Genomic DNA, 23,869 nt, shown 5'->3' with positions numbered 1-23,869 from the left:
GGCCCGGCCGCTCCGCAGCGCGCCCCGCAGCCAATGGGTGCGCCGTAACTGCGCGAGCCGAGCGGCGGCGCGGCCAATGGGAGTGCTCGCGGGGCGGGCGGGGCGGGGCGGGCGGCCGGGGCACTATTGTTGATGAGGCGCACGGCGGCGCGGCGGGCAGCGTGCGGAGCTCGGGGCCGGGCGCGAGCGCGAGCGGAGCGCGGCACGGCGGCCGCCCGAGGCGTCGAATCCCCGCGAGGACCCGCCCGCGCCCCGCGCCCTTCTCTCGGCTTCCCGCCGCCGGCCCCGGCGGACGATGTCCCACCAGCGCGTGCGGCGCGGCGGCTCCCCGACCCCCGCCGCCTCCCCCGGGGGAGGGGGCGCGGCGGCGGCGGGCGGCGGAGCGGGAGCGGGCGGCCGTCTGCAGCCCATGCGGGCCACGGTGCCCTTCCAGCTCAAGCAGCAGCAGCAACATGGCAGCCCCACGAGGAGCGGCGCCAGCGCCCCGGGCGGGGGTCTCGCGCGCGCGGCGGCCGCCTCGCGCAACATCAGCCCCACGCGCGCGGCGCCCACTGGCGGGCGGGCCGGCCCCGCCGCGGCCGCGCAGACGCCGGGGGGAGGCGGCAGCCCTACGCGCGGCGGCGGGGCCCGGGGCAGCCCCCCGCGGCCGCACCAGCTGCCGCCGCCGCCTCCCCCCCCGCCGCCCCCGCCGGCCGCTTGCGGGCCCTCGCCGTGCTCCTCGCCGCTGCCGGAGGGCGGCTCCGCGGCGGGCAGGGTCCGGCATCCGCGGCACTCCCCGGAGCGAGGCAGGAGCTCGCCGGAGAGGAAGAGTCCCGGCTCGCCGGGCCGCAAAGGTGAGCGCTGCCCCGGGCGCCCGGCGGCCGCTGCCTGAGGGGGCGGGGGGTGCGCGGCCGTTGCCTGAGGGGCGTTCGAGCATCCGAAGCCGCGGCAGCCGTTCCGTGAGGGCGTCGCGGGGCACTGAGTAACGTGCGGAAATCGTGCGCCTTTTGTTGCTTTTCCTTCATCTAAAAGCACGTTTATAGCCAGACTGTGTATTTCCCATCCTGGCCCCTGAGGAGGAGTGCTGCCACATTACCTGGTCGTAATCACTTGGTGCTGTGCTTCAACAAAGCAGGCGTTAGCTTTGTTTTGCTTTCTTTTCAGAGGTACTTCTCTGATGCATTTTGGGGGAGCAGGTGTATGGTACGGAGCAGTGCCACAGAGGCGTTTAGGCTCTGCTTTAGATCTCCAGCTTTGCGGATAGGATTTGCTTTACTGAAGGTTGCGTTCTGAGGCTCTGGATTGAAGAATGTCTATATTCTTCACTGGAGACTGTTGCTAATCATTAATCTTCTTCCTGGAAATGGTATTGAAGCTCTCATCTGAGACGCAGTCTCCTGACCTGGAAATCAAGGAGGAGGACGGCCGCTCCTGACAGCCAGGTTCAAAAGTGCATCGGGCTGCTGAGGGTGTGGAAGTCGTACTGTCTGCAGGTCAGGATGTCAGGGCTGCTGGAGCCATGCTGCTTAGTGAACTTCTTTACCAGATCTGAGAACTAGCTTACAGAGAGAAACCGGGTAACTTCATCACCCACATGCTTACAGAACTTCTGGCTTCTTACAAGATGTGCAGAGACTGATGAGTGGTGTCTGTTTACTTTCTGCCACCTGATTACATTTCTGAGCAGTGCTCACGTGGACCCAAAATGCAAATTGACTCTGGTTCATACTGCTTAATATTTGTCTTGTGTAGTCCAGTGCTTGACAGACCCTGAGCCAGCTTCACTTTCCTCATCTAGCTGAGAAAATGTAGCAGCATGCTGGAATGTGGAAGTGGAACTTTCAGCTTTGTGTGGGGCTGGAGTTGTGCAGGACACTGTAGGGTAACGTTCAGAGCCTACTACTGAATAACAGGTTTTCCTGCTTCTTGTTTTCAGTTTTTGGTGGCTTCTGTTTGCTCTTATAGCTGCACCCACGTTGTGGTTTTGGGTTACTGTTTTTGTTTGTTTCTTTAGATTGAAAGGAACCTTAAGGTTAGACGAATGGTAGCTGCTTCTGAACTTCACTACTGATTCTTCAGATTGTACGCTTTAGGCTCAACTTCATGGTTTTGAGGCATTCTTTTCTGAACACCTGAATAATTCTGAACGTTCTGAATAATTTTGAACTGGGATTTTTTATCATCTTCCTTAATATATAGGAGCTCCAAGTTAGATATAGAAAATGTTAATTCAGTAGGTTCTTTCTCTGGGTGTGTATTTTCTGGTTTGGTTTGTCTGCTTTAGATCTAGGTATTCTAACCCATTCTAACCCAAGCAGAATTGCAACTAGACGTTCAAAACACTTAGCTGAATTTGCTGTTGATGATGGGGTAACTATAAGCTGGAGGTGTGGTAGCACGGTCCCTCCATTTCTGTGTTTTTCTTCCTGCTTCCTCCCAAGGTAAGACCAAGAGTTTAGATCTTCTCACAACACAAAACACTGTTTTGTTCTCTGATACTCTCTCCCTGCAGTCTCCAGCACTGATTTCACAGGCTTTGGCTTCTGCTTCCGTATTAATCAATGCTGATTTTGTGCTGTCGTTCCTGTCACCTGCGTGATGACTAACTCTTAACCCTCATTCCTATGCTGTCTCCTGCCATCTCCAGTTGTGGTTCCGTTCTTTCATAGGCATCTTTACTCATCTGCACACCTCTGTTAGAGGAACTTAGTCATGTTTTTTTCCCTTTCTCTCAGCACATCTTCCTTTTCTACATAACAAGTTTGGCATCCGTAAAGCCTGGTGACTTTCTTCCCTTTTACTTCTATTGCAAACTACTTTTATTTTAATTATTTAGAGTAGTACATGAAAAAGTGACACTAAAGCCCACTTGTGTGAAAGGAAGTGAAAGAGACTGTTAGAATGGAATATCAGGAAGTCATCGAGCTTGGATGTGAACTTGTCCTGGCTGGAGGGAGAGGATGTGGAACTCCATCATACCTAAATGTCACTGTAGAATTTCTTTATTTTTAAAACTTAGTGAAAAGCAAAATAATAGCTGCAGACCTATCAACATTAATTGCCGAATGTTGCAGTACTTAAAGAAGACGTGACTGTAGGTTAAGAGAGTACAAAAGGCTTTGTGTATCATCAGATGACTGCTTTGCTTGCGTAAGCTGTTTAGCAAATGATATGTGTACAGAAAGTGAACTCCTTTTTGCAACATCATAATTTAGATTTCTTGTGGCCAGCACTGCCAGGGAGCGTGTTTAAATTAGAAGTGTTTTCATGCACTGGAGTTAAGTAACGTGAGCATCTTGGGCTTTCTGAGTCTTGGTTTTGTATACTTTTCCCAGAGGTTTGATTTTGTAAAACAGCGTTGAGTCATTCTCCTACCCAGGCATCGTTTTGAGTTGCTAGAAGCAAATGAGTGAGTAGTTCTACATCTAAGGGAAGGTAGCAGCCAAGACTGCCTTCCAGAGGGAAAACATATGGTTGTACTGTGTGTCTCAGTGCCATTTGAGCCTGATGAATGCTTGCAGTGCAACATAAACAAGTTTCTCTCTGCAGCATTATTCCTTTGTGAGGTCTCCGGTGCAAAGGTGTGCAGTCTTACGACTGAGAAAGGAAACCAATGTGACTGTAGTTGTGGGACTGATATGTTAAGAAGACCCACCCCAAGGCAGTGTTATCTTTCCTACCTTTCAGTTGGTTATTGCTACGCATCTCTGCTCAATTTTGCTCTCCAGTCTCACTGTCATGCTGCCTTAGCTTAAATGGCCTTCCGAGGAGGCTCACTTGATGCGCGTGTTAGATGTATGGATAGGTGGCTTGCTGTCTCTCAGTAGTGCTGCAGTGGCTGATGAAGATGCAATAAATACTGGGTATTTTTCCACGTTGTGGACCTTGTTGATTTGTGCTGTGTGTGTCCTGTTTATATCTCGTTCTCTTATTTTGCTTTGTTGGAAACCAGCTTGCAGAAAGACTTTGATTCTAAGTGGGTTTATTTAGGGCAGTAGGGGACGGGTAGGAGGGTTGATGCTTTCCACAGACATTTGTTTAAAGAGGTAATCGGGGCAATTAAAACAGATCTAATATTTAAGAACTGTATGTTTGATGAAACATCTCCATTGTTTTTCATCAGCCACAGCTGTTGTAACTGTTATCTCTATGGAGGCAGATCTCTTGTTATGTAGGTCACATCAAGGGAAAATAGCAGCTGAGCACTTGGAGTAATGTAGAGGAAAATGCAATGAAGGCGCTGCATGTGTTTCCATTGAAGTGTTTTGAAACAGCGTGGAGTTGAAGTCTGTGGCAATTTGTGTCCAGACGTGTTGTGAGAGTGGAAAGGAAGTAAATGTGTGCCATTATCCTTTACTATCTAAATTAAGGCAGTCTTCTGACATCCAAATTCACTGAGGGAAAGTCTTTTTCCTTTAATTTATGATATTTATAGGTTTTGTAGCTTGAAATATGCTGCTTCCCTTGAACTTAAATAATAAGCAGCTTTCTGCCCCGCCGTTCGCCCCATCCTCACCATTTTGGCGGGGGAGGGGAGGCAGTAGCAGCTTCTGCTTCTTCAATTGTGAAGCTGTCTGATGCAGTTGCCTTGCAGATGATGTGAGTGACTACATGCGCTTCCTGATTATTTTTTCTCACATCCTTTCTGTTTCCTCTTGGTAAAGAAGAGAGAAGCTTCTTGAAGAGGAGTAGTGATCATTCAGAAGAAAAATAAGTAAGGGCACTACGGCAGGTTTTTCTCAGAGAAATAATGTGTTTGATGTAACGTGGGAAGCAATCATTTGTAAGGACTTACATGTTGTATTAGCACGCCACGTTCTCTCATGGTGCAGACAAAAGGAATCATTTTGAAATCTTCTGATAGAAAGAGACGCTCTGGAGTGCTGAGTGGTAGTAGTAGAGACTTGCTTTGATACAGGACTCTTCAAGTGCGTGGTAACTTGAAAACTGAGCTTTGTTGCTACTCCCTGAGAGCAGATCGGCACTCGGCTCAGTACACAGAGTTTGATCTTCGTTGGTGCAATTAGAAATAATAAAACAGATGAGGTTCCCGGACTGCTTTATGTTAATGTGGATAATTATAGTGCTTCATGGTTTTAATGTATATTCCTAATGCAGTGTTTGTATGAGGATAATTAATACAGAATGTCGGTAGACTTACATTTAAAAGACTGGCATTCTGGGAATGTTGTCCACGCCACTGAACCTCTGTAACTAACAGGTTTTATTAGTCTCTGTGTATCTTTAATACATTGAAACGGCACAGAAATTGAATTCTGGACTTTTAATGGCAGTGGTTTTATCTTATGACTAGCAGTCTGACAGTAATCGGAGCACAGCTTCTTTTGCACATGGATGAATTTATGTAGAATACAAATTGCCATGGTATTTCTGCTTTTAGTATGGAACTTGTCCAGAGACATAGTCAGGAAGAGGATGTATGACTGAGCTTTTCCAGAGCCCTTCTAAAGCTTTCTTCTGGTCTCTATATACTGCTTGCTGTGTTTTAACCACTCATCTTAGGCCTCTGTATTCTCTATAGGTTCAGGTATAATTCTGTGGGCAATAAAGAGTGTGCTAGTTAGATCATTTTGATTTCTGAATTTGAATTTTACATCTAGAACAAATAGCATATGAGAATATATGTATATCTGAGGCCTGTGTCTTTCTTATCTGTAATTTTGTTTAATATGGTAAATGTCACCCCTTAATTTTGAGGGACCTTTCTGTGTGCAGTTGACACTTACTAGCTTACAGTCTTCTAACTGCAGCTTTAAAATATTGTTGGCAGATGCAGATTTCTTTTAACCATGTTCCTATGCCTCATTTTGCTTCCTATCTTTGTTATTTTAAATCTCTTTCAGAGGAGGTTCATGCTAGTGTCTAAATTGTTCTGAGAAGTGATATCGGTGTAAACATCAAAATGCAAGAGTTGCAGAAGCTCTAGTGTCAGGCAAATACGAATATAGTTACCAAGCAGTGTGTAGAGGGAGGAAATGTGCTGATTATCTTGTGAAGTGTAGATCATTACCTTATCAAAGCTGACTTATGGAACTGGGAGTTAGATAGAACTCTTTGCAAATCTGCTGTGTATCATGTGTTGGGCAGGGAATAAAACACTTCAGCCACAACATCCCTTGAATTCACGTAGGTGCAGGGGAAGGAATTAATGCATTAATTTAAGCATTAAATTGAAGAAGTTTGGCACAAATTTTCTTGGTTAGTTGTTGGTGGATGTGAGGAGCCTAGCCATTTTTCATCTGAGCCTTCGTCACTTAGTAGCTTTTGCACCTCTGAGGTAATAACTGCTGTTGCTTGGGTACTGATGCAGTGTTTGTGACATTTCACTGCGTGTTATAACTGATCAGAACTTGGAAAAGTGAACAATTCTTCCACTAAAATTATGTTTTGTATCTTGAATAATCTTGTAGTTCTAGTAGTGCAAGAGTATATAATAGTATCTAGTTTTATATGACTTATTGTAGGCAATTAAAATAATTAAGCTTTTTTTCTTGCTTTCTAATCAGATGTTATTACTCTAGCAGACAAATCAAGGCCACCTTCATCAAGCCCTTCCAGTATTATTCGCCGGACTTCCTCATTGGATACACTTGCTGCTCCCTACCTTGCTGGACAGTGGCCTCGTGATAATCATGGACAAGCTGTTCCATGTATGAGAGACAAAGCCACACAGGTTGGTCAGATTATTTATTTTATGACAGCGTATTTAAGTATAAGGACAGTGTTTAGATATAAGAGGGTTATTCCCTTCTGAGCATTCGCTTTGGCTTTCTTGCTCACAAGCTCCTGTTTGCTTTCAAGTTGCAGAAATTGTGCCTTTGCAATGATGTATTTGAGTTATTTGCATTCTCTAAAATCATGAACTGTGATACATTTTATGAGTTCCACTTTATTATCTCAGAAGGGCATTTGTGCATTGCATATCTGCTGAGGGAGTTGGGCTTGTTTAGCTTGGAGAAGGTACAAGGAAGACCTGATAGCAGCTTTCCAGCACTTAAATGCAACTTATAAGCAGGAGGGAAATCAACTTTTTATGTGAGTAGATAGTGATAGGGCAAGGGGGAATGGTTTTGAGCTAGAAGAGAGGAGATGTAGATTATTTGTTGGAGATATTTTTCACTGAAAGGGAGGCGAAGTTGTGGAACAGGCTGCCCATGGAAGTTGAGGATGCCTCATCCCTAGAGGTGTTCAAGGCCAGGTTGGAAGAGATCCTGGGCAGCCTGAGCTGGTGCCCGATCGAGCGGGTGGCGATGCTGCCCACAGTAGGGGGTTGGAACTAGATGATTTTTGAGGTCCCTTCCAACTCAAGCCAATATATGATTGTATGATCTGTTTTCTCATTGTTCTGACTGTGTGCTGGACACTGGAATGCTCTGGTGTTAAATGTTTTTGTGTCTTAATTTACACAAAGGAACTTAAAATGACTCTTTATATGTCTGTCTGTCTCCAAACTTACTAAAAAAGCTTCTCTAGTGCCTTCATAGAAGTTACTGTAGCATTTTCCTTAATAGACAGTTGATCCTGTGATTGCAAAAGGCCTTTAATATTCACCTGGAATGTATGCATATAGTGCAGAAGCACGTGCATTGAGAACCTGCTTCACAGAAGCGTGACTGATGCTCGTGTTTAACTGAACTGCAGAGCATCAAAACAGTGATGTGAATTTCTCTGAAGCTGTTACAACTTTTTGACAAATCATACACAAGTTTTTAATGGTTTGTACCTGTGGAATCTGTAAAGACAAACAATTTAGCGAAGCTCTGTTACAAGGGTGTGATGCTTATCATTCCCCTTGTAGGGAGCTTCTGCTTTATATCGATTCTTAATCCATACAAAAGTGATTCAAGTCACTTTTTAAAAATATATAAATGCATTTCCATCAGATATTGGCATTTCTTCCCGTGTTCTCTGGGTGCATTTGGGCAGCGCATTTCCCAATCTTAGAGTGAAAGAAAGAGCCAAGTATCTCAAGTTTTTAATCCCTAATCCTAGAGCATGGTTTCAACAATGGGTCTCCACCAGTTCCAAAGGATATAAGAGAATGATAGTTGGAAGATAAACTGGCAACATCTGGGATATACTTGAGACTGAGCCTGCCTTGTGTTTGGTAGCAATAATAGAAGAATAGCTGTAATAGATTTGTGTGCTGTGTCCTCAAACGTGTTGGATGTTGAGCAGATGTCTACAGTGTTGGTTGTTACCGTATGGCTTTCTTGACATTTAGTGCAAAAAACTAAAGTCTGCACAACCCAAAAACTAGTTCAGTAGTAAAGGAAGGTGGTTTGTAGAGGAGTAAGTCTGTGTGGATAAGGTGGAAATAGAAACTGGTGAAAAAAAGGAGAGCTGAAAAACAAGTTTTCTTGAAAATGAACAGGAGAAATGATTGGAAGACTGGGCTAAAAAGGTAAGCAAATCATAGTAAGAGGGGGAGGATACAGGAAGGTGTATGATATATATAAGAAATGGCTATTCATGCCCAGCTGTTAAAAGACACCATCAAACAGCAGAACCAAACCTGTGTGGTGTCTTAACTATTTATTTTCACACTTGATTTCTTGGAATAACACTTTTCTCAAAATAATTATTTCTATACTAGTGCCAAAGTATTTGCAATATTCAGTTCATTTCTTTTCGCTTAGTTTCATTTTAATTTGAGTTGTGGTTGTTTTTTTATTATATGTTTGGTATTTTTTCAGATAGATTAGATACATTTTTCTTTTTATTTTTTTCTTCTAATTCTGCCACACCTAACTGAAATAGTAATTGGGTTTTTATATATAAAAGGAAACAAAGATTTGTGGGACAGTGTATTTCCTTGCAATGATTATATTTAATGGTGATTGATGTTAGCATACTGTTGAAAGAAATAACAATCTGTTTGCATTTCTTCTTGAAAATACAGCAAATGAGGAGAAAATTCTGGGATACAGGTGTACATCTGTATGTCCAAACCTTTTGTTGGTGTGACACTGAGGCTTTGTGGTTTTCAGTCTTTCCTAGTGCACTTACAAGCAACCATTCAAGTTAGGTCCAATTTTCAAACATGATTTACAATTATTATTTTTCCCAGATGGCATTGGCTGTCCAGTGGTATTATTTAGTCTCTGAAGGTGTGACGTTGGGATGAAGTGTCAATTACAACATATCTTGGGTCCAGTGGGTAGTTTCAGGAAGTCTGATGTGTCCGTCATTTCACCTACTTCTTTAGGTCTGTGTGTCTGATGTGGCTTTTCTAGGTGTGACTTACTGAATTCTGACTGGCATCACAGTCTGAGTTCTGATAACACAGGTGGTGTGTCAGTATGTAACAGATGGATGTATGCACCCAATTCTATACCCATTTACAAGTGTTTGGAAATTACTGTTCAAAATACAACACTTCAAAACTCTTGTGTTTCAGACTGTGTGTGAAGGGAATGACTGCAAATACCTTCATGTTCTGATCAAAAGAAGAATGTCACATCTGGGAAAACTGATAGCTAAAGCTTATTTCTATGTGTACAATATGGCTGTGCTGCTGGTGGAACTGCCTTTCAGCAGTATGGTCACTGTGTTTAGATTGCAAAACTTCAGGGAGTATGAATTGGATTGACTAATATAAAAGATTTTCAACTTGAGTAAGTGATGGATCTTGGTTCTGCAGGTTTATGGCATTGAAAATAGAGTCATTCAGGAGGCAGACTGGGAGGAGGCAGCAATTAGCAACATACTTTGGACTTGAAGACCTTTCTAGATGCCCATAGGTCATAACTGGCAAAATGTATAAGAGATGAAGTAGGGACTGTCTATATAGCAGCCCGTACAGTTTTCAACTACTTCTGGTGAAACCCACCTATAAAAACCAGACTGAATTAAGTACATGTAGAATGTTACTGACTGATGAGTATGGTATTATTGAGTACCTTAGGCTCTGGTTAGAATGTGTAGATATGGGTATTGTTTTAAACACTGCTGGAGCAGGTATTTCTAAGTCTTTTTCTTTAAATTGGACCAGTTTGGCTTTGCCTGTAGTTGTTCAAATTAAAGCTACATCAAAGTACAGCTTAACGTGAGACAATAGTGTTAGATTTCTTGAATTCTTAAAAAAGTACTTGGAAACCAAAACTCTGTAGTTGGAATTAAGACTACTTTATTAAGTGTTCTTAATAAAGAACACTTATTTGAATTTTGAATTTTACGTCCAATTTCAAAATTGGACCTAACTTGAATAGTTGCTTGCAAGTGCACTTGGAAAGACTGAAAACCAAATTTAAAATAATAATTTTAAATAAAATTAGCTTTAAGCTTATTTCTCCCCCTAATTCTGGAATGGGCAGAAGTATGTTGTGAATGATAACAAGTAACCAGCATGTGTAGTATGCTAATAGCTTAGAGAACCAGAAATCTCCCTCTGTGGCTGTTGGTCTATGTTTCTTGAAAATACGTATTAAAAACAAAGTATGACGAAGATGTAGGAGATCTATTAAAATAATATTATATTATTAATTTATAGGAAGCCTTTCTTATTTTTGCTCTAAAAATATTTCTAACTGGGTTTTGAGGATGAGCAGGAAAGAGACCTTTGGCCCTTTAAAATGAGTCAGACATCAACGTATGAAGTGTGGTGAATCTTAAGGCGAAGTATCCAATATAAACTAAATGCGAAGACTGATTAGAATGTTAATGAGATTCCTGTAGACAAGAGTCATAGTTACTCTGAGTTGGCCAAAACTAATTGTTCCAGGAGCTAGAGGATAGGATGACAGTCCAGATTTAGGTTTGGGAATTGCTAGCATGGTGAGTTCATAAATTGGGTTTGTCAGTCGTTCTCTTTTAATCTTAGTTTCTGAAGTTTGAAAGTGTTTATGCAATGTAAAAGACTGAAAGGATGATCTTGTGGTGAAGATGGGGGATTGCTGAAAACTGTGGTTTCTAACTTTGCTATGAAGTAGGAATTCCCAAGCAACTGCACTAACTTCATTATTCAGATTCATCCTGGTTAGTTTTTGAGTTGGAATGGTGAAGGTGAAAAATTACTGGTTGTGGAGGTTGCATGTACGTGACACTTATACCATAACTGAAGTTGATGGGTATTGTAAGCTGTATGTTTGGAGTTAGAGCTCTACTTTCCCTGCAAAATAGGGATTATTCTACATCTTCAAAGCCCTTGCAAGTTTTTGTTCTCAGAATAGATGAGGTAAGTAAGGTTAGCTTGCAGGCTGTTCATCTCAAACGTGAAAACTGTTGCAGGTGATGTTCAGGCTTTTCACTGCTATGTGTTTACATCCTTATGAAACATAGATAGCTTTGTTGACTTAGTGAAACTAGCTTGGTTTTATGTTGGTTGGTTTCTGTTTGAACTGAGACAGCTATGAACCTGAAGCTCTTAGAGGCATTAGTGAATTCCCTTCTTTGCAGTAGCTCTGCTGGTGCTCAGAAAAGGTGCCTGCCTTTTTCTCAATCTTCTGAGCTTGAAAATGGTTTTGAAGGTGTGCTGGTGCAGGCTTTCCCAACTTTTAAACTAATCTTGGTGATGCATCAGAAATAACAAGGTCAGCATCTGTGTAGGAAATAACACCCACATGTTGCATTGGTTGCTACTGGTTCTTCAGAGCATTATAGCAGCTTGTGGTACATCTGGTTGTTAATACCACCTTATCAATTTTCAGTCAAGTAGGAGGAGAACTAGAATATATTCCTGCACTGGGAGTAGGTCTGAAAACTTATAAATAGATAGTTCTACTCCACATGTTCATATTTTACTTATCAGAAAGGCTGCTAGTCAGTGATAGCTTTTTACTCACAGCTCGAAATCTAGCAGACTTTAACACTGTTCTCTCTTCTAATTTTTCTTTGTATATTCTTCCAGAAAATAGAAATTATGTATATAAACACACAAAAATAATCTTGTAATCTTTTTGCTGCAGACTGAAAGTGCCTGGGCTGAAGAATATTTGGAAAAGAAGAGAAGCTCCCACAAGCGCTCAGCATCATGGGGCAGCACGGAACAACTCAAGGAGGTCAGGAGTGCTATTATTTGAGATACATTTGAGTAAGCTTGCTGCTGGCATGCACTGTTAACACGAATTTTCAGGAAGGTGTGACTATTGTACTGCTTTATTGTATAATCCTTGGGCTTGATAGAAAGTGATATCTATTCTTGTGGTACTGATTTCTTGTAGAAATGTTGAACCATTAAAACGTTTAAGCTGAAGAGAGGAAGAGTATTATTTTCAGATAATATTCTTTGTCAGAGAAAGAAATCCAGCAGTGGCATAACTGCTTTATATATTTCAAGTGCTTTGATTAAATCTCCAGAGATATTTTCTGGGATTGAGTTGAAATGGTAAATAACATGTTAATTTTGTTAAGAACTTGAGTCTAATTTTGTGCTGCCAGTAATTATGAAAGTTGTGGTAGTAAAGAATCTTAGCTAGGTATTAGAATAAATTAATGAAACACTGTGTAGTGGAACATATCAGGCGAAATCTCATGTGATTTTTTTTCTTAATTAGATTGCAAAATTGCGTCAACAGTTGCAGAGAAGCAAACACAGCAGCAGGCACCATCGGGATAAAGAAAGACACTCTCCTTTTCATGGTAACCATGCAGCCATTAACCATAGTCAGGTGAGTGCTCTGTATATGTTGGGTAGATACTGCTATTTTAGCTTAAAGCAAGCTTAGAAGTACCATGTGCTTTATGTATGTTGTAGCTATTGTTGAATTCTATTAAGTAGGTCCGTTTCCTCTGAATGCATGGAGCAGAAAGGGTCCCAGATCTTTTTGTTATCTGGCTAGGCTAGCTCTGGACTCAGTCTGTAAATTTCAGATAGCTAGATCTTTCCTTAAAGAACACTGTGTACTCTGCAGCCTCCAAAAAAGAATAGACAGGTAAGCTTAATCTGAAACCAGGGATATATTTTTATTTTTTTAATTAAGAGTTGCAGTAACAATTATGAATTTGCATGTGGAATAAGTACAGCATGGAGCAAATTGGCAGTAAAATTTTATTGGCTGAAAGTTGTAGTTAGTGCTGATGACGTTTTGTCTCGACTGTAGCACATGTTTAATCCTGTAATGAACAGATTTAGAGAACTGGCCTGACGAACAACTGTAAAACTTTTAAAATGTACTTTAGTAAGTGTTTGTGCTCCTAATGGATGCATTCAGCCTTTCTAAGACTTGCTTTCTGCAGTTCATTATGCTTTGAGACTTAAAGTAGTAATCATTTAAAAAATTGAGATGATTGCACCATACCACGTTTGGTATGCAGTTGTAGCTTTATGTTGAGGCTGTTATTGAGATCACGTTCACAGGGAGGTAATGTTTCCAGCTGAGTGGGAAGGCGAGAGGTGGAAAGGAGGGGGAGGAAATGCCTGCCCTTATGCACACAAATCATTATTTGCAGTCTGTTTTGCTTGAGTAAACTTAAAGAAAAAAATCAATAGGAGAGTTTGATTAGTTTTTCCACACTGATATCTCAATGTTTATTTAAGATGCAACATTTTTTTTTACAGTTACAAAAAGAACAAGTATTTCATAATTGTCATGCAAGTCAATGTGGAACTGTTAATACTGTAAATTTAGAAAATACTTCAGCTTTGAAGCTCCTGTTTGAACTTAATATTCCCAATGGCTCCTAAAATGCAGTTAGTGTTGTTTGTTTTTGTTTTTAATAAATACAGTAATTTGTTGACTGCTTCCCTTCTGTCCTTCCATCCTTCCAGAAATGATTTAGGTCTAGGAAGGAAACTGTTGCAACATCTGTGTAAATACAGGTACTGACTGGTTCTAATGAAGGACGAAATGAGAAGGGAGAACTGCACATACATTCTTGAGGATCCAGGTTCTTTTGTGATTAGGAATTGGGTACCTGAGAGAACTTGTGATGCTCCAGTACTGGAAATAAGAAAGAGGAACAGTGTTTTGAGTTTCTAGTGCTGTTCTCAATTCCTAGTTTGTATAAAAATCGATAATGCCTTCTTTCTGAGATCTTAAATTATTTCTGCTGTACTTCATTTACTATACAGTCGTGAATTTTCAAGACATGAGTGCACCTTGAATTCAGTTTGTTATTAGGTCAAATTCTGTGCTACTAGGAAGTATTTTATTGAGGATTTTTTTTACTAGAGTTATATTTTTGACATAATTTAAATATTAATTCTTCAAGCACTTCAAATTTCCATACAAAAGCTTTTCTCCTTCTCTTTGATGTAGCAAACTGTTTTAGCCTGTAAATTAGGAAGGAGAACAGTTTGAATTTGAAACAAGCTGTCTAGTACAAATTCCTATATCTAGATCCAGTTTGCTTAAGTATGGATGCATTAGAACATGTTGCTAAACTTAGGGATTACAGTGACTCAAGCCAGAACATTACAAAATGATGAAAGAAGATAAAGAAATGAGCCAATTCCTAGCTAGGAATTTCTGAGGTAGTTCGTAACAATTGGTGAGAGGCTTCAAAGTGTGGATGTGTATACAGCATACGTATGCATATGTTATATATGCTTATGTGTTATATGTGTGTCTGTAATACAGAATACTGGGTGGTCACAATACTTGCTGTAGGTATTTTATCAAAATCTGTGGAATTTCTTTGGATACTTGTTTTATACTTGTTAAGAGAACTGAAACATTTTAACTGAAACACAACAGTAACAAAATTAAAACCAGGAGACATTTGTGTAGGCATTTCACTGCAGTGTAGAATTAACATGTTATCTGACGGATTTCTCTTGGTAGAAAACTTCAGATTACTAAGCTATTTTCAGTTTAATGTAAATGTATTTTATGCTGTTTTAATATTGAAAATGAGCAGTGATTTTACTTTGGAAAAAATACCAAAAAAAAAATCTCTATACAAAAAATTTTGGCATCATAATGACAGTGTTCTTAACATTTTATCTTCTGCATGGAGAGGCTTTTCGCATTCTACCAAAATTTAAAGTATGTAAATAAAATATTTCAAAATGGATAATTAGTTTTTGGCCTTGTGAAATAGGCTATAAAATACAAACTGAGACACTGCAGCTTTTCCAGCATTGTGTTGAAGAGCAAACCATTGTTTCCTTTGGTAAATTTTGTGCCAGTGTCACGAGCCACTTGTGAAGAGATGAATTTACAGAAGGCTTCAGAAAGGGTGAGCTAAGGGTTGCATTAATGGCATTTAGAGGCACTTTATGAGTCAGAGTGAAAAATCTGTAACTGCAGGCTTGAAGGCTGAAATTTGTCAGCTTTCTGGTTCTTTTCTAGGGAATTACTAAACTGGAATTTCTGGCAGTGGGTCATTTCCTTTAGCTTTTGTGGAAAGGATTGCATAGAAGCACTTGAAGTTAGTTATTAGTTATTAGAATATTTAGATTTTACATTTCCAACTTGAAGGAGAATTGCAGTTGTTGAATCTTTAGGGTCATGTGAAGATTTCTGAGCTCAACTAATGGAATTCCTGATATGAATGAGAAACAGTACTAGAGGGAGGTCTCATTGGTAGTCTGTTCAGAGATTGCGTGAACTCTGTGTCCTGTTGGAAATAACTATCCAAGTTAAAACTAAAGGTAGTAGTTGTGGTCAGTCTATTTCGTGTCTTTTCCCTATTAACAATCATTTAAGTTTTCCCACAGTTTCTTGAGTTTTAACAATGTCTTTAAGAAAACCATACTGCTTTTATGGAATGAGCTTGTTAGCTATTTCTATCCCTCTACTCAGAATTGGGAAATAATCAGTGGCAAACAAAAATTTACTACATTTTTTGTTGTTTTGTTATGTTGTTGTTTTTTTTTTTTTTCCAAAAACAATTGAATAGGTTTTGGTTTTTCTTGTGGTATGTAGTTGTTCTTTTTCCTTAATGCCAACAGTTTTTCATACTGCCTCTTTTTACAAGTGGTGTTTGCAGAACAGTTGCATCCTCCTCAAGTGATCTCAGTATGCTTCTGAGGATGCTGGATTTTCAATTTATTACATGGTAGCAAATCTATTTTAAAAAAAAAAAAAAAAAAAAAAGCCAAATCAGTGGAGTGGTCCTTTATTCTCAGTGTTAAGTAACACAGACACTGGAGATGCTAGATGGAAGAATAAATTGATTTGGTCTTTCAAAATAATTTGATTTTCTTGGTGTTCTTGGCTGAAGTTATGCTGTTACTTGATGATGTTAAGCCCCCTTCTCTCACATTTCTGGGAAGTGTGTTTCCTTATAGTCGTACCAATAGGTTGATCCTAACTGGCCATTAATACTGAGATCAGTTGCATCTAGTTTGCAGTGGATTTTCTTTTTGTTTCAGCTTTAGCATCTTACATAGGTAGAATGTTACATTCTTAAGTGGAAAGTGATGCATTCAAACACAGAGTAGTTTGATGTTAATGTACAGAAGTATCAAAAACCATTGGATTTTATTTGAAGTTCTGAAAAATTGGAAGTTTAGATCATTTTTCTGAAACACATGTGAACAGTTTGGATTTGCCACCCGTATTTGGTATTTCCTGGGCTCATGCTGTCTGTAGGTTTCAGAACTCTTCTGCACCGAGACTCCTGGGCAGAATATTAATGAGAATATTGATAATTAGTGAGCGCTGTGTTATTATCCCGTATTTGGCACCTTGTTTTGTTTTGTGCATTCGAAAATCTGCTGGTGAATAGTCAAAAACATCCTCTAGCTGTATGTCACAGGCTAGCTCTGTGCAGACACTTGTTGAAGGCAGTGTTTCTACAATATAGGTTCCTGTTCTGAGGCTGGTTGTTCCAGTCCCATAACAATGCCTCCTTCTGCTTCCACCATTCAGATTAGCAAGTCACCTTCATCATGTACAGAATATTATTTCTTTTGCAAGTAAGAAGTGGTGTATCAAGCTGTAATAAGGTATTTTTGGATAATTAGTGCTTTTTATGTTGAAATCTTCATGTAGTGCTGTGGCTTTAGGATTTTCTGTGGTAGATGATTATGATTAAGTGATAAAGACATTCAGCTTTCTACTTGTTTACATCAGTTTCTCATAGGAACATCCAAATGAAATAAATGGTTGCACAATCAGTGTTTATTAGTGTCTCAACTTGTGCTGATTTACCTGCATTCTGAATATATATTAACCTGTATTAGTTCACCTGACAGTTGATCCAAGACTTTGTTTGGAACACAATTAGTATGGTTGGGAATTTTTTGTGCCCATATCCCGTGGTTTCTGTTTTCTCTTTGGGCAAGGCTTTTCAAAGTCTTTCCAAGTTTGACTACTCTAATGATGTAGAGATTTTGTTGGCATCAACTATGAGTCATGAGAATTTCCTGAGAATATAAGTTCTTGCAGTCGTTATGCAAGTTCCTTTTTATAGCTATCCTAGTGTTTAAAGCAAAGCCAATACAATTAGTAAACATTTCCCAGCTTAGGGATCTATCAGTGTGAGAATGTCTGCATTGTGGTACGTATCTCCATTTAGAACTCTGTTGTTTGCACTCATTTTTCTGAAGTAGTCATTGTCTTCCTGCCGTACAAATTTTACATGCTTTTTGTCATGTCACAGTGGTTTGCTGTGTGTTACTTGGAAGGGGAGGGAGAAGGCTTTGAAAACCAGATGAGAATCTGGTCAAATGCTTTATCTTGATCATCGTTCAACCTGTTCTGAGTTACAGTTATACCAGAAAGTGTTCTTGGGGGATGAATTAAGACTTGTATAATCAGGAAGGTAGAGAATTCACTTGTACCATGAGTTACTGTGTTAAAGAGCTTGACAATGGCATAGTTTTAGGCGTTCATATGCGACGTGTGCTGGAGCATGGTGGGAAGCCTTTATGACTGCTGCAATGAGTACCTTAAAAACTATGTGCAGTAATTATCTAAAAATAACAGATGATCCTTTCATTTGGAGCCAGAAAAGAACAAGACTCTGCCAGTGTTTCTTATATTTGGTGAGAAGTTGGGAAGGTTAAATGTAATTTCCAAAATACTTGTACTACCGAACTTGTAGATCAGTCTTGCATATATTAAGAAAAAAAAAAAAAGCTTACATTGTAATAAGTCTCTACTAGCATCATAAATCTCCTAAACTTTGTACTGAAACTTTGTACTGTAAAAGCCAACAGTACTTTCAAATATGTTGAATTGCACAGAACTCCATTTTGGTTGCTTTGTAATGTCTATGTTTACAACTGCTCATTCAATATCTTTGTTACTGAAACAATAACACATGCTGTATGTAACAGACTGAGATGGTGTTCCACACTTCCGCGTGTAAGGTAGATAAACCCAGTAAAGTTAATTCATGTTTAAAAACAAAATTATAGTAGTTTTTCATTAGCAGGCCACAGTACAGTATGCTCTGTTTGATCAATGTTTTGAGAAATCTAGGAATGTACTTTCTCTCTGAGGACTGACTGATCTGAACTAAAGGGGAGACTTAAGTGGCTATTTCAGGTTTTCATTTCTTGGTCAGTGAAGTCTTGCATTTGAGAATAATTTTTCCTCCTGCATTTGTCATGGTACTGTATGTGACAGCACACTTTGATTAAAACACAATTTTAATGAAATTGCAAATAATAGATCCAGAGGGGGAAGTGAAATTATGCTACAGCTCACATCAAAATGGACGGAAATATCTTTTAAAGGTGTCAAAATTATTTACATGTCAATGTTCACTGCTTGATTTTCACTTGCAAAGCAATGTAGAGCTGAAGGCAGACCATATAAAAAGAAGTTCTGAGGCTAGACAGTTGAAAGCTTTTTCTGCTAGAAATGAGAACAGAAATTAGGATGTCTGTGTCTTCGTTTAAGTTACGCATTTTAACACCGCCGCTGTAGTTTTGTTTTAAGTCCTTGGTACAAGGGAGTAGATGTGTTCTATACAAAGGTTCACTTGCAAGTAGCAGTAATGTCTTCAGTAAATCTGTGTTACTCTGTCTTGCTGTTCAGGCTCCAATCCCGAAGAGTGCTCTTGTTCCTGTGATACCTATTACCAAATCAACAGGATCACGATTCCGAAACAGTGTAGAAGGACTAAATCAAGAAATTGAGATAATAATTAAGGAGACTGGAGACAAAGAAGAACAGCTTGTTGTATGTATCTGCCACCAAGATTGCTCTCTATCATTATTGTTACTTTGAAGTTATTACCTTTTATTTTGCACCATTTTGTAATTTTAAAATTGCCTGGATTTTTGCTTTACTAATAAATGTATTTGAAAAGTCTCATGGAAAGCAAAAAGAAGAATTAAAGCTTGAGTCTGAACATTTTTCTTTTGTGATGGCTGTCATGTAGTTGTTTCCAGTAAAATAAGAAACTTCAACTAATGAGATAACAGATAAGAGGCCTGTTTTCAGAGCTTCTGTAGTAACTTTCTCTTCCCTTTGCCAGCACTAAAGGAGTGTCTCCATCCCAGCTGAAGCAACTTAGTAATTTTTGATTTTATTTTTAGGTTCTGTTTTTTTTTTTTTTTTTTTTTTTTTTAATAGGTAAAGTTAATAATACAATAAAGTACCAGAAATAAGTGCTGTGAATGCAATTAAGGGACTAGAACAGTATTTTGTATGGAAAGAGATTGAGACTGCTAAGCCTAGAGAAAATCTGGAAACTGTATAAATGTATATAAATATCAGATGAGGAAGAGGGAGCAAAACTCTTCTCAGTAGTTCCCACTAACGGGACAAGAGGCAGTGGGCACAAATTAAAATACATGAAATTTAATTTGAACACAAGAAAATAATAGTTTTTCTTTAGCATGAGGGTGCTCAAAACTGGAACAGGTTGCCCAATACAGGTTGTGGAGTTAATGTCTGTGGAGGCACTCAAAATGTGACTGGACACAATCCTGAGCAGCCTGGTCTAGCTGACTCTGCTTGAACAGGACATTTGGTCCAGGTAGTTTCAAGAAGTCCCATCCAGCCTCAAGATTTCTTTGCCTCTGTGAAGTCTTGAAAATTATTGTGCTTAGTTTCAAAACCCAACTTGTTTTATCCTTTCAGTTTCAGTTTAATGCAACAGGAAAAAAAAAACTTTTAACACTGTGGATTTAACAAAATAGCTAACCAGATAAGAGCAGCCACTTAATGCCCTTTATTTTTAACAGCCTCAAGATATTCCAGATGGGCACCGTGCACCTCCTCCATTGATTCAGCGTAGCAGTAGTACTCGCAGCATCGATACCCAAACACCTGGTGGAGCAGAGAGGGGTAGTAACAACAGCAGCCGTTCTCAGTCAGTGTCTCCAACCTCATTTCTTACCATCTGTAATGAGAGCAGTGAGGAAAGTCCTTGTTCAGCAGAAGATCTTGTTGATTCCAGAGATAAAGGTACTGTGTAACTTTAAATGTTCAACAGTGCTAAACTTTAACTCACCTCCATGTAGGTGAATGCATTGTAACAATTTCCCGCAAGCGTGGAGAAGTGGTAGGACTTGTTCTTTGTAAATGATCTAGTTGTTCCAGATTGCTTTAAATACCATGCACACATCTGGTCTTCCATAATTGATTCTGGATGAGCACTATGTTTCCCAAAAAAGTTTTTCTTCATATAATATATTCTTCAAGTACTTTAAGTAAACTAGGGATGCAAGAATGTACAGTGAGTGGAACAGCAAAATAGATTAGTCCTGGTGGTTCTGTCAGATTATTTTGATGATCCAGGACAAAATGAGCACTATCCAACTTTTCTTACATGGATCTCTAGAAGTTTGATTATTTTTAGTGGAAGCCTTCTGAGATAGAACAACAGAAATATATTCTGTTTCTGTTTGTTTTTTTTTCTCTTTGTTTTTCAAGGGATATGACTCTGTTCAATGCTTTTGGCTGGACATTGACAGTACAGGGCCGTAGACTCAGGTCAGCAGTTACAAACTAAAAATGTCCAGGAATAAACAGTTTGAGTTATCTGCATATGATGTAAGGAAATGGGAAGGAGGAAAGGGACTGACACAAGAAAGCTTATTTGTAAATGAAGATTTGGAAACGGATGATAATTTTTCTTAATTTTATAACATTGATAACAAAATGATTCTATTCCACTTAAGGGATGTTTTTGGATAGTGATTATAGCTTGTTTAGTGGTTTTTATAGTGTAATGTATTTAAATAATCAAGTTGCTCTGTTCCTGCAGAGAATGGGAATAATTCCCCCTTGCCAAAATATGCTACCTCACCAAAACCCAACAACAGCTACATGTTCAAACGGGAACCACCAGAGGGCTGTGAGAAGGTGAAAGTCTTTGAGGAAAGCTTGTAAGTTGATCTATACTACATAATAAATAACAGTTAATGTTTAGAGTTACTCATTTGTTTATTGATTTTCATATCAGGTGATAATTATTAACCCATTTACTAAAACTATGCTAATAACGTGGTCTCTGTTTTGTGCGACTGTGTACTGGTATATACGTGAGTATTACATTACCAAGACTTTGTGTTAAAATCAGAATTTTGGCATGTGGTCTGGGAGGGGAGGTGGTGGAGGGACTTGTTCAAAGATAACTTTACAAGCTGGTAGCTTAGGACTCTGCTGCATTGACTTGTCCATTCTTAATTTTCACAGTTTCTCTGAAAAAATTACTAGATGCTAGCTCCTTGGAAACTTAAGGGTGAGCTTCATTCCAACCATGTTTTTATGGCAAAACCAGCATAGCTTGAGAAGGTTATTACTTGGCAATTCGTGGGGGAAAAACTCAAATAATCATTCACGAAGAGAATTACTAAGAAGCTGTTAATGCAGATGTAACATAACCTGTTGACTGGGTTATGTACAGGTTGTTAGCAGTGGATCAGTGGCAACTTACTGAACCTAAGGAAACTGTTGCAGAAAGAAATGTCTATTTTTACACTCAACTGTCTGAAGACCAAGGATGTCTTAGTTGAGGCAAGTCCTCACAGTTTCCTTCATGGTGAAAATCAGGTTGAGGTAGACCTAGATTATGGGATCTCCTCTTGAAATCTCAATGCTACTCCCCAGGAAGATACTTCCACCTTAACGTAAACCCTTGTCATTCCAACTGGGCCTCAGGCTGTGCCTGTGTATGCATTAGAAATGGGCCTTCATCCTTAGACTATTAGTATTCCATGCTAGATTCTTGGCAGGGTAGTGCCATCTCTCCTCCTGCATCTTACCCTTCTCCACCAAATTTATGAAGTTGATCGGGTGCTGTGCTACTGTGATGTTGTTTCCACAGTCTCTCCACCTTTACCAAGACTGTCCTTTACGTAATGGTGCCTGACCTCTGCCTCTGCAGTTCTACTCTGAGCTCGGTTCAGACACTGGCAGAGAATTTGTTACTTGCATTGCTGTAGGGTTCAGATTAGAACCTGTTCCTTCTTTATAAAAAGAAGACCATGAACTGTGCTCCAGTAACTGGCTCTGGACTTGTTTGCACATCAATGCTTGCCTTGCATTTGAGTCTCCTTTCAGCATTGCCAGATCCATACCCAAGCAAGCCTGGGAGGTCAAATTGCTGTTCATTCTTGCTGATTGGACAGACAGAATGTGTTTCCTCTTAGACTGACTTTTATTCACATCATAAAGAAAATCTGTAAACAAAATGTAAAGGTTGATTCCTCATATTCTTTTTTTAACTGATTTGGTTACTGGCTTTTGTTGTATTTTTTTCCCTACAGTTTCCAACTCTTTTCTTTAAAAAACAAATAACGAAAAACAAAAGCAAACAAACAAACAAAAAAACAACTTTCCAGGGAAGGAATAAGTATGCTTAAAATCCTACTTGTTTGTAAATAACTGAGAAGCTACAGACCATTAACCATTCATGAGTATAATTATAATCCTAATGCCAAATTTCCATTTATATTTCTGTTAAAACCTAAGTGGATGCTTCATAAGATTTTGAACCTTCAGGTTTCGTGCTGAAGCTGCTCAGCACTTGAAAGTACTGTGCATTTTGGAAACTAAACTGTACGGTTTATAAATCCATTCCAGAAAGGAGTAGCCTTTTCTTTGGCAAGGTTTCTTTCTTTGTTTTGTGAGGCACCAACATAAAACTTAGCTCTTCTGTCCCCAGTCTTTCTTTCCCCCAGTTTGTTATTAAGAATAATCAGATTATGCCCAGCGTTGTCTTTTGCAGGGAGTGGCATCAGAGCTGGACTGAGCCACTACAATTTTTCCTAAAAATTTTCTTCTATGCTGATTTGTCACTAGATTTTTTTAAATTAATATTTGTTGAATTGATGATGGTTGATAGTAAATAGCTGAATCAATGCATGCTGGAGTTTGAACACTTCTGTTTAATGTGGATTGGACAACATTGGCTAGCTGAAATATTTCATATTTAAACCTTATCTTGCCTCTGGTGATACATATCTGCAGTACACATACCTGCCATTGACAGAATTTGGTTGTTCAATGTTGTTTTAAAACAATTTTGTGCATTTTATTTCTAGGCCAAAGCCATTGCATGAAATTCCAGCCTTCTACTGCCCTGACAAAAACAAAGTGAATTTCATACCTAAAAGTGGCTCTGCTTTCTGCCTTGTCAGCATCCTCAAGCCACTTCTTCCCACGCAGGATCTTACATTGAAGGGCACTACACACAGCCTGACTGTCTCATCTGGCATGACACCCAGTTTGTTACAGCCCATCTCTATGGCTTCCTTGTCTGCGAACACAGATCAAGACAGGATCTCTCGTGGAACAAGTACAGTAATACCACAGACCTCTATACTCCAGCAAACAGGACGTATTGAGGAAGCTGAAGGATAGATGTCTTGACGTTTTTCTGGGCAACTACTGGGGAAAAAAATTGGAACCAGTTGACTGGATCTTTCTGATTGCGCTATTTGCATTGTTTTAACAACTTATGGCACTGTCATAATTGAACTGTTTGTATAATGACAGTTTGGTACATTGAGAAATTCAGGATGATGCAGCAGCTGATGCTCTGTTGCACATCCTACTTATGAAGACTTCAGTTCTGT

General features: G+C 39.7%; 1 protein-coding gene across 1 annotated transcript; it reads left to right on the top strand.

The window, feature by feature from the left end:
* Positions 1 to 295: 295 nt before the first annotated feature.
* FAM117B (family with sequence similarity 117 member B) lies at positions 296 to 23,654 on the top strand (the record flags this gene model as incomplete). The annotated part of the gene is made up of 8 exons (XM_079539447.1): positions 296 to 833; positions 6,522 to 6,673; positions 11,907 to 11,999; positions 12,495 to 12,608; positions 18,876 to 19,019; positions 20,030 to 20,252; positions 21,055 to 21,175; positions 23,336 to 23,654. 8 exons carry the CDS (start codon positions 296 to 298, stop codon positions 23,652 to 23,654), a joined length of 1,704 nt encoding a protein of 567 aa, XP_079395573.1.
* Between the last annotated feature and the right edge of the window lie 215 nt (positions 23,655 to 23,869).

The sequence above is a fragment of the Tetrao urogallus genome, assembly GCF_951394365.1.
Source record: "Tetrao urogallus genome assembly, chromosome: 8".
NCBI lineage: Eukaryota > Metazoa > Chordata > Aves > Galliformes > Phasianidae > Tetrao > Tetrao urogallus.
This window is presented reverse-complemented; position numbering and strand designations above follow the sequence as displayed.